The sequence below is a fragment of the Triticum aestivum genome, chromosome 3B (genome assembly GCF_018294505.1).
Source record: "Triticum aestivum cultivar Chinese Spring chromosome 3B, IWGSC CS RefSeq v2.1, whole genome shotgun sequence".
Classification (NCBI taxonomy): domain Eukaryota; kingdom Viridiplantae; phylum Streptophyta; class Magnoliopsida; order Poales; family Poaceae; genus Triticum; species Triticum aestivum.
Genome location: NC_057801.1, coordinates 694,506,110 through 694,517,360, shown reverse-complemented (window position 1 = coordinate 694,517,360; position 11,251 = coordinate 694,506,110). Strand labels below are relative to the sequence as shown.

Genomic DNA, 11,251 nt, shown 5'->3' with positions numbered 1-11,251 from the left:
CAGTAACAGAGAGCAATTTTGGTCCAGTTTCCTATGCTTTCAAGCCTGCAAATTATGACTAATGCATCTTCAAATGTTTATTTTGACTGAAAATATAATGTTGGCAACTCATATTTTAAGGATCAACACAATGCACGCATATTTCATTCAACAAAAGCGTAATATTCGCATAAGTTCTGCAAATCAAAAGTGGTACATATTCCTAAAGTAATGTTATGCATAGAACCAGGTTGACCAATAGATGCATACGTGAAATGCATATCGAAGTCACATATTGCCATCACATTTTGAGTTATTGCTCCTGTTCTTTCGATGTACCTCACTTGTGATGTCTTCAAACATGATGCGCAAGTTCTCTTCATTGCGAAGTCCATGCTTCCTGAACTTGTAACAACCTGGAATGTCCTGTAAATATACAACGATGATAGCATTTGTTAACAACAATTAAAGAGAAGAAAGATATGGTATGCACAACATGAAGATAAAAACTCACTATCTTTGCCTTCTTCCACCACTCTGCATCTTGTTTCACAGTGTTACGCTCTATGTCCCATCCCGCTCCTGTCTCCTTCAACTTAAGTTTCTTGAATATGCTGTATTCACCTCTCAGTTTGTCCATTTGTTCTTCAATTGGTCATTGATGTACTCCAGCCCTGTTATTAGTTTGAATTCCCTCCCCACCTCATCATATGCATTCGAGGTCAAGTGAGTATTTGGCCTATTTCCAGCTCTCACTTGCTTGACAAACAACTCGGTGACAATCCTTGTATTCTCAATGTTCCATTCAGCAACCATAATTCTATATAGAAGTTCATGTCACTGTGTGTGCTAAAAAAGATTGTATGCACTCATTTATAAATCTGTACAACGACTACTTCCTCTAAAAAGATTGTATACTCTCATATATAAATCTGAACCTCATCCATGTCATCTGAAATTATGAACATGAAAAAAAAACAGTCTGGGAGACTACCTAAACTATGTCATCTGAACATATTTAAAACGATAGAGGGACTACCTCAACTATGTCATATAGAAATTGGTACAGGGTACATCCACAAATATGAACCAAAGGGACTCATCTGGCCATCCTAAAATCTGAACCAAATGGCCTCATCTGCACATCCTAAACTCTGAACCAAATGGTCTGACTGCATGTAACATGAACTGAATGGAGATGGGGAGGGGTTGTGCATACGCACAAGCTCACCTTGAGCTTCTGGAGCGGCGCCGGCGGGGCAGAGGAGCAAGGCCGACAACCTTAGGCGGTGCCGGCTGCTGACAGGTTGGGGTGGCGAGATAGAGGAAGGACTCGCGGTGTCGGGGAAGGGGCGGCTCGAGGAGGAGACCGTCGTCGGGGTGGCCGGACGAGTTGGCCGACGGCGGCCGGGTCGCCGGACGAGTTGGCCGGCGGCGGCGGGATGGCCTCGTCCGTAGCTGGCGGCTAGGGTTGACGAGCGGGTGAGGACGGAGGAGATTGGGGATCGGGCTAATAGGCTTTCTATACTTCGCGGTGGCAGGTTTGTGTAAATACCCCGAACTCCAGTTTTCTCAATTCCTGGGATCAGCAAAGCTGCGGCTCCGCGTTTTTGTGCATGGACGATGGGCAGATCCTAGAAGCCAGCTTCCTGGAGCCACACCGTTCGGGCCAGCTCCGCTCGCGGATTCGTTGAATCTGGGAGATGGGGAGCTGCCGAACAGGCCCTAATACTAGGCAGTTGTCATGTAGCATTACAAAAAGGCATGGCAAAAAATATGTTCGGGGTAAAAGAGAAAGTTGCCATGTTCTCACAAGCACGCTAGGGCAGTTGCCATGTAAAGAGAAAGAGTTGTCATCTGCTTACGTGCACGCTAGGGCAGTTGCCATGTACAATGCAAAAACACATGGCAACTCGGGTGAAAGAGAGTTGCCATCTGCTTACAAGCAAACCTAGGGCAGTTGCCATGTACCCTGCAGAAACACATGGCAACTGCCAGCTTTGGGTGTGGGCGAGGAGACGGACGTGTGGGCGAAGTGATAAACGCCCACACACCAGCCCCCTATGCGTGCGTGAAAACTGATGTGTGGGCGAATTGCTAAACGCCCACACACCAGCCCTCCCGTGTGGTGAAAAAGGACGTGTGGGCGACCGGATGAATGCCCCCACACCAGCTTAGTCCTACGTGGCACATAAAAACTGCTAGAACGCGTCAAGATTCGTGCAGAATTGGTTGGACGAGGATCCATGCATGTGGGCGAGTTGTCAGACGCCCACACGTGTGGGCGTTAGTGTTTTCGTAAATTTATCCTTTTTCGAGGGGTGGAAGGTCAAATCTACCTTTTTTGAGAGCAAGGTCATATCTATCCTTGACGACGAAAAAAGTTTTTTTTTTTTTGAGAATTCCAAAAAAGGTTCGATTCCTTAACACGGCTAGTAGGGGCTAACGTCGGCCCAAAACCATGGGCCGGTGCAACTTTAAATAAGCAAAGACAAGTGTGGACCGGGGGGATGCCGTCAGAACGTGAAAGCAGGTCAAGGAAGGGAAAATAGGTCCAAAGCCCACGCGCGGCACCCTCCTCCAAAACCACGAGCTAAACGGCGGCGAGGGCACGAGCCAACGGCGACGAGAAAGCTACACAACCCGGCGGTTATCCCACGCCCCCCCACCCCCCCGCCGTCCCGCATTCGCTCCCATCCCCGCGCCACCCGCCGCCTTCTCCCCGACCGAATCCGAGGGCCTCCTCGGCTTCTCGCCTCCTTTAATCCTCTCCCCACGCGAAACCGTGGGCGCTCTCGTCTCCCTCTGCTCCTCGCTCCTCCGCCCCGTGACACCCGGCCCTCCAAAACCCTAGCCGTCGCCGCCTCTGTCTCGATCTAATGCTGTGACCTCCCGACACCGTCCCCGCCTCCTCGCGTCGCGATGGAAGGCCCCGTCCCCGCCCCTGCCCCCTCCTCCTCCGCCGCGCCCGCCGTCGCTAGGGTTCCGGTCGCCGCGCCCTCCGCTGCCGCGGCCCCGCAGCCTCTCGCCGCGCAGCAGGCGCCTGCCGCCGCGGCCGCGGGAGCCGCGGCGGGGTGCCGCAGGCAGGTGTTCTCCGTGGAGCTCCGGCCCGGGGAGACCACCATCGTGTCGTGGAAGAAGCTCCTGAAGGAGGCTGGGCACGCGGCGGCCGCACCTTCGCAGCCGCAGGCAGTGGTGCCTGCGGAGCCTGCAGTTGCTGCACAACCGGGCCCGCCTGCTGCGGTAAGCAGTACTAGTCTTGCTTTGGGTGTTGTCTGTCTGTCGGTTGATTTGGGCGTGATAGTTTGCTGCTCAGGTTTGCATCTGCCATTAGATGCATAATTGCATCTATGCGCTCGTTTTCTCTGACCAAATAGTTGCAAGGGCGTTGCACTAGAAGCAAACTGTGCCATATTTCAGTAGTTCAGTGTCATTTCCTGCTGTCTTTGTAATTCATGTAGTTGGTCATGCCACAACCTTATCATTCCCACATACATTGCTCTTCGCCAACCATTTTATTTTCACATAGTGTATGCTGAACATTTGAAGAGTGCTCTGTGTGCTATTCAAATCAGGCACACCCTGCAGAAAATGACCCAGAGGATCCAGCACAGCCAAATCGGTTTAATGCCGTTATCGAGAAAATCGAGCGCCTTTACATGGTAACGAATGATGACATTATTTGACTTCATATTGCCCATGCACCGAGTTCTGACTCTATTCAAATTGCCAGGGTAAACATAGCAGCGATGAAGAAGATCTTGATGATGTACCGGACGACGATCAATATGACACTGATGATTCTTTTATTGATGATGCTGAATTGGTTGGTTGCTCAATTCTACTTAGCCCTCTTTTATTGATGATTCTTCGCTGATCTGATTGATGTGCACTGCACTAATAAACTTCTACTTGCTGTTTATATTGTGGTGTAATCATGGAGAGATGATATAATATTGCTAATACAGTAATCTCTTTGCTTACTGACGATGTCGATTATATTCCCATCTTCACAGTCATTGTGCGCTCCCTTTTTGCTATCTGTTGTATGATGTATCTGCCTGAACTCTTAGTTTAGTGCTAGGATGAAAACAAATCTTTTTATTAGTTTGATTTGACAACACCATGGCCCTTTCAGCATTGCAGTAGTAGTTCATTCTTTGTATATTGTATACACATAATGTGACTTGTATGTCTGGATACGATTGCACTGAATATTCACAGCATATTAGATAATTCTTTGTGTAATTACTTACACCGACTCAGTTTACCTCATGGTAGGCAGGCTTATAGAATTTATCCTAGTAACTTGACATGTTGAAACATTTTTTCTGCATTGCTAATTCATTATATGCATCGAGAAAGAATTGTCACTGATTGTTGATTGCTTTTCATGTTTCTTATGCTTGCAGGATGAATATTTTGAAGTTGATAATTTGACGACTAAGCACACTGGTTTTTTTGTTAACAAAGGGACATTGGAACAGATGTAAGGTTCCTCAAATTTTTCTTGTTATTATTTAATAGAAAATTCATGCCGTCATTTCTTCTGCTAGCTTCCATGCCATCATAATGGATGTCTGTTTTGTTTTAGTATGATATCTTGCTGGATGGCATGGGGGTATGTTCGACCTTAACAACCTTTCACCATTTAGTCTAGTATACCATGTCTATTTAGTCTACTGTTTGATTTATCATAAAATACTTTGGCTGCCAATCGCTAGTGCCTTTTCTTTTAGCTATTAACTATACAATCTTGTGCTGTCTGAAATAAGGACACATCATGTTACAACTTTGGCATGTAACTAAATGTACTGATCAAATTTGAAGCAAAGCATGATTGTGTTGGTTACAGCCCTAGCTGGAACAAAACAAAAAGTGGATGAGAAGAACGAGGTAATAGTATGTGGACAATTTTCATATGTGGCAGCAGAGATGTTCTGAGCCAGTTTTATTGAATCAGCAGAGCAGATTGGCAGCAACACAATTTTACTTATGCACATGCATTACATATATGTTAGCATGGATGTTACACCTACCATCTTTTGCAGTGAACCTGGTACATCAGCAAATGTCGCGCCAAAGAAAAGGAGAAGCAAAGACCAGTCAGCTAATCATATTGAAAATAATCAGGGTGCTACAGGTGATTATTTGAATATCAGGAACATGCCTGGGAAAGCAAGCGGTGGGAAAAAAGTAGCTACTGGCAATGGTGAATATTACCATGAAGGCAGCAGAGTGGTGAAGACTAAATCCAGCGCAACCGCACTCCTAAAAAGGAGATCAACTGATTTTGCCACAGGTGTTGATGCTACAAAACGTACAAAGATATCGAGTAAGGATGTGCCATACTCCTCTCCAAAAGAGCTAAAAGACCTAGAAAAGCATAAAGCTCCGGCATTCCAGCCTACTGATTTTGGTAATAAGTCAACAACCAGTGAGACATATGACTACGCTTCAGCGTACAGGGATAAAGATCCTTCAACACAACTTGATTTTCAACAAAAACAGACTTACAATGGGGAAAATGTAGATCCGACCAGCAAAATATATCACAAAGATAGAGCTGGAACAAACGACTTCTCTGGCGTGGATGTGTCTGGTACTGCTACTGCCTATCCTACACAAGCAATGGTAAGAATTATATCCCGTTCACTGTTCTAGAGAACACATTTGCATACTAAAATGCTCCCTCCGTTCACATTATAAGATGTTTTAACTTTTTCCTGATTCGGATGTATATAGATGCATTTTAGTGTGTTGGTTCACTCATTTCAGTCTGTATGTAGTCCATATTGAAATATCCAAAGCATCTTATATTTGTGAATGGAGGGAGTAAGTAATAACCATCAAACTGGGCTTGGATGCATGCTAAGTCACATTTTGTTTTGATTTTGCAGCACCTGACCACTGGCAGGGAGAGTGCAGGTACCAAACCTAAAGGCACTAGGCTTGAGCGAGCCATCCGGGATCTCCAAAAGATTGCTGCTAATTGTGAGTATTATATCAGCCCCCTTGAATCTCTGTAGACTGTAGTTGTGCCGGAAGTAACTGTAGATACTTGAAATTTTCCTTGCAGACAAATCGCCAGCTATTGATATTAGTGAGGCTGACCCAAATGTTCAGGCATCAGCTCAAAGACGCTTGCCTCCAGAAGTGAAGCAAAAGCTTGCCAAGGTTGCAAGGCTATCGGTATGTAGCAACACCACCAGATTTTCTTGTGATTTAAATGCATCTGAATTATGAATGTTTGTATTCCATGTGATTTCTGATTTATGTACGTTCTTGAGAAGTTCAGAATTTTTTTTAACCTTATATCTTTAGAAAATTAATGTTTATAAACAGAATATATGTACAGACACATGTGTCATGCTGTTTATTGTTCTATGAACTTACATTTTACAGGGCGTCTTATACTAGTGGTAATTGTTTATATTTTGTGATACCATAGTTAATTATTTCAGTATGAATTAGTGTCGCAGTAGTTCATTTGTACTAATTGATCTTCCATTTTGCAAATAGAACTTACAACACTTGGTAAACTATGCAAACACCTTTTGATTTCTCACTGTATTGCTTGAATTTTAATGGTATAGTATCGCTAGCTGTTTGTAATATTATTGTTTGCAGACAAATCATGGAAAGGTACAAGAAAATGAGTTGATGGATCGGCTCATGGGCATAGTTGGACACCTTGTTGTGCGTAGGACACTGAAGGTGAGTTGTGGTTTTATATGGAAGTAAACAGGCATGTCGTAGGTGCTTGGCTCCTCAACTTTTAGTAGATGCGTTGCTTTGTTCTGAAACATGTCTTTGGTATATGCCAAATTGGAAAAAGTTACTTGCTTTGTTCTGAATATATGTTTTCTTGGACACTGTCATGATCTCCAGTAAGTAATATAAACCATCATTTTTATAGAAATATAATAGCCAAAAAGATCACAGGATATTATGTTATGGAGGAGCTTTTCGGGATGTAATATTTTATTGTTTTCAAATGATCTATAATGTAAATAGTTTTCTATGTGTTAGTCTTTACTCTTTAGTAGTCAAAGTTGCAAGAATTTGACTAAACACAACTTAAAACATCATGTATATCCTATGTTTTTAAGGCGGCGTCGAGGCGCCCCCCAGCGCTTTGCAAATATGCCCGCTTTAGGCGCCTAGGCGTCGAGCCCCCCCCCCCCCCCCCCCCCCCCCCCCCCCCGCGCCTTAAAGCAAAGCGTCGCCTTAAAAACATAGTGTATATCAGAACATAGGTAGTATATGCCAATTACATTCGGTAGTATGTTTCGGTTTACTACATTTCTCGTCAAATTAGAGAAAGTATAATTAAGAAGTGAAAAAAGCCTTTTCAATACTTTGTTGCCGTTGTGTAAGTTTGTTAGAAATGAACAATAAATTGGCTACAGAATTTCCTTTCAGAATTCAAACACTACAACTACCACCACCATGAGCAAATCTACTGTCTGGATGCACCGCAGTAAAAACAAGATGAGATGTTGCTAGTGAGAATATCTTATTATCCATTAGTCTGTATGTAGTTTCTGAATCATGCTTATGTTGGTAGTGTTGAACTGATCCTGTAAGTGACCGTGGCACAGTCATCCTTTGTGCATCGCCTGTTTCCATCTCTAACTCATGTTATGAACAGAGAAACATGAAGGAATTGGTAAAATCAGGACTCTCTGCTAAACAAGAGAAGGCTGATAGGTTGCAGCAAGTAAAAATGGAGATCAGTGAAATGGTCAAAGCAAGTATGGCTGCCAAGGCCAAGGTAAAGATATATCATTGTGTAATAAGTACTGAACTTCCATTATCTTCCTGATGTTAGCTTTCGTGTTTGTTACTTTTGATGTTAGATGCTCTTTTTTCTTATATGTGCTGCCAGGTCAATGAACAACAGGATGGCTCAGCTGATGATTTTCAGACTGTCACTGACGGAAGAAGAGATTTGAAAGGAAAGTCTGCAATGGATAGTGCACTGGAGGACAGAATATGTGATCTGTATGATCTGTATGTTGAGGTATAAATCTGTAATCTTGTCAAATTTTGGTGTTTGGACAAATTGCACTGTTGATGATCATTTTTGTTTATTTACAAGGATGAAAGAGGGGGGGTTAGTACCGAAGTTACCTGTTTAGAGCCTATATAGTCAACTCTCAGTAGAAGGTTCCCTCGGAACAATTATTATTTATTCCGAGCTATTTCGGATCTTTCTGTATCTTCCAAAAAAAGGCAAAGGAACAGTAGATGAAAAATAAAAGGAAGTGTAGTCATGCTCTATTAGGTTTGCCTCCCCCCCGCGCGATCCTATGATGTCGCTGTCATGTGCCTCCAACCGAACATATGTGCTCTTGAGCTCAGCTATGGTTTACCACATGAAAAGGCATAATGTCTCCTCTCTCCCATTTTTCCATAAGGCATAATGTCTCTGCCCTCCCATTTTCTCACTTACGTCCTCGCTCTGCTTTTAACTCTGCAGTAATGAAATCTCTACCCTCCTCTCCCTCTCTTATCGTAACCCTTGCTCTGCTCCACCGTAAGTTCGAAGCAGACACAAATATTATTCTTACTTATTCAATATGGAAATAAATAAGGACTTTCGAACATACATTGATACATAATACTGTCCAGTTGTACATTAGCGAATAATTGAGAAATTGATTTTTTTCGTGACAACTTCTTTTGGTTCTTATTTATAGTACCATTTAATAGCGAAACACGTAAACGTAAAAGTGGATTCAGTGAGATTCTAGCTTCATTCCTCCTAGTTTGGTTTAGTTGACAAATATCTCCCTGCGTGCTTGTCAGGGTATGGATGAAGACAAGGGTCCTCAAAGCAGGAAACTATATGTTGAGGTATTAGCCCTGAGCTCCTGAACCTTTAATTTTTTTCTTCATTTTGTATGTACTATGTAGAGATTTTAGACTCGGCCCTCAGTTTTTCACCATCACTCAAAACTTGTTTTTCAGAAAATTTTGTCACCCCTCTCTTGTAAATATTATTTCCTCTAAATAGAAATTGCTGTTGGGGCCTTCCCTCAGTTTCAGTTGAGAAAGTTGTCACTGCTCATCAGCATTTGTGAGTTTTCTTGTAGTGCTTTCGTTTGGGAAGAGCAAGGCCAAATTGCTGTTATATTTAGTGTAGTAAATAAATGTCAGCCAAAAGAAATAGTATAACTTAGGTAAATGTGTAGTGTATATTCTGCTTGTTATTTCAGTTTGCATCATGGTGTGGTATCATTGGTCTTATATAATCCAAAATTGTCAAAGAATGCCTGTAACTGCTTTTACAATAGGCAGTTTTCAGCTGTATACTCTGTCAATATTTATGTGGATTGTGGTCTGTGATTAGCCAAGGGGTTTTCAATATAGTTTTTGTGTAACAGAGTGAGGCTTTGCTTTTGAAGGAGCTTTGTTATGGGTGCCCAATTTATCTCATGAGCGTCTGCATTTATCTTTAGTATATGCTTATATGATACTATTTTCTTGGGACCAGCTTGCAGAATTATGGCCACAAGGTTACATGGATAAATTTGGAATCAAAGATGCCATATCTAGATCAAAGGAGCGAAAGGGAACATTACACAACCAGCAGAAGGTCATCATTATACATGTCCTTTTTCCGTATTTACTCTAGATATCCATGGTTAGAGTTAAAAGCTAGTAAATCAGATGTAGCATAATGATGAGCACATATGGGTTGAAACTTGAAAGCATCCCATGATAGTATGAAACCTGTTATCTTGTGAATTGTCGTATTGCAATTATCAGTTGCTATTTTGCTGGAGAACTCATTTGCTTAATGTAGCCTTGTATCTACTCTTCAAAGTAGAGTAAACTGCACAAGATGAAGCTTACTAGTTTTGCTGTTATTTTCAATTAAACCAGGTTCTGAATGAGGAGAGACTGAAGCGGAAAAGGCTGGCTGCGGCAGCGAAACTGCCAGATAGCCACCCTGTTGTAACACAAAGCACAGCGGCCGTGCAAGTCGCACATCCATCCATGTTGAACCCCGTTACAACATACCCTGTGACTGACTATGGACAGAACCAGGTCCCGAAAAGTCTTGAAAGGGTTCGCGAAACGAGCTCAAGTGCAATAGCTGATGAGAGCAGCAAAAATGCTGGTGACATGAAGAAGAAGAAAAGGAAGTCGGATCCTGATGTTGTCGATACACAAGCCAACATTGTTACCATGCCCACCGTGCTTGGTCTCCCTTTCTATGACCAACAACCAAGCTGATTATTTTGCTGTGACATCAGATAACTTTATTTCTGCTCGTAAACTTTTGGGGGGTGGTGTGAGAAAATATCCCTGTAGAGAGAGCATGCCATTTTGTAATCTCTCCCGGTTAACAGAGTTCCGTTCAACCCCCTTTATATTGGTCGTAACTTGTAAAGCATGAGTTTATCTGTTACCGTTGAGATGTAAATTCAGATTGGGAATGTGGAAGAATTGCCCTTGTGTATTTCGAAGCCAGTCCGAGACAACCCCCAGGGAACAGCGCACAGATTCGATTTCTAGCCCCATAAACATGGGCAAACTGGGGAGCAAAGAAGCACTGGTTTGCTCCAGGTTCCATGATATAGCAATCAAATGGGTTCGTCCACTTGCTTTCAACCAAGAAACGAGGAGCCTGAATTAACACGAACCGAATTCTCTTATGTTCATTAATGCTTATTACTCCTGCCAAATTAAATACTGATTTTGGGGTCAAAATTTTAGTGTATTGTAAAATCTTAACCTAATTTGAAATTCAATCCTTGTATGTAGATGAACAATTGTTAGATTTTGAAATATATAACAAGGGGGAAATTGCATTATGCATTATTTTAGTCCAAGATGGATGCGGAACTATGTTGGACTTACAACTGAACTATGTTGTGTTCGAGTTATCTGATAATTGGGTGTTGAAATTAATCCTGGAAATGTGAATAAGTTCATTGGTGAACAATACAATAGGTGAAATGTACTTAAATGAAAATTCTATCATTATCTATGGGAATACCAAATTGTGGAGAAGATGGCGTGGAGGGGCGAGGCTCGGCGGTGCGAGGGATGTCTCTCCAGGTCGCTCACTAGTCACTACTCGACCCATAGGTGGCATCCAGGGGTGGGTTAACAAGCTACCGGGCTCATTTAGCTTAACAAGCAAAAGCCCCTTCTCGGCTAAGCTTGTAAGCGTTCTTAACATGCATTACACAAACATCTAATAGGCGTCCAAATTCTTGAATAATTTTTTGCCACAAAAATCAAATGCTAGATT

At 42.7% G+C, this 11,251-nt stretch overlaps 1 protein-coding gene across 1 annotated transcript; it reads left to right on the top strand.

Moving 5' to 3' along the window:
• The first annotated feature begins 2,655 nt into the window (after window positions 1–2,655).
• Window positions 2,656–10,464, top strand: LOC123071807 (ubinuclein-1). Its single transcript, XM_044495389.1, has 13 exons — window positions 2,656–3,222; window positions 3,555–3,641; window positions 3,713–3,805; window positions 4,392–4,468; window positions 5,031–5,613; window positions 5,880–5,973; window positions 6,059–6,171; window positions 6,610–6,696; window positions 7,634–7,756; window positions 7,871–8,005; window positions 8,794–8,841; window positions 9,482–9,583; window positions 9,874–10,464. The coding sequence occupies exons 1-13, from the start codon at window positions 2,902–2,904 to the stop codon at window positions 10,225–10,227; spliced, it is 2,217 nt and encodes a 738-aa protein (XP_044351324.1). The 5' UTR covers window positions 2,656–2,901; the 3' UTR covers window positions 10,228–10,464.
• Window positions 10,465–11,251: the final 787 nt, after the last annotated feature.

Bases quoted from the DNA above. Each gene is read 5' to 3' on its own strand.
- LOC123071807 (XM_044495389.1), top strand. From the start codon at position 2,902: ATGGAAGGCCCCGTCCCCGCCCCTGCCCCCTCCTCCTCCGCCGCGCCC. The intron at 5,974-6,058 runs GTGAGTATTATA...TTTTCCTTGCAG, and splicing joins CCAAAAGATTGCTGCTAATT to ACAAATCGCCAGCTATTGAT. The intron at 9,584-9,873 runs GTCATCATTATA...CAATTAAACCAG, and splicing joins CATTACACAACCAGCAGAAG to GTTCTGAATGAGGAGAGACT.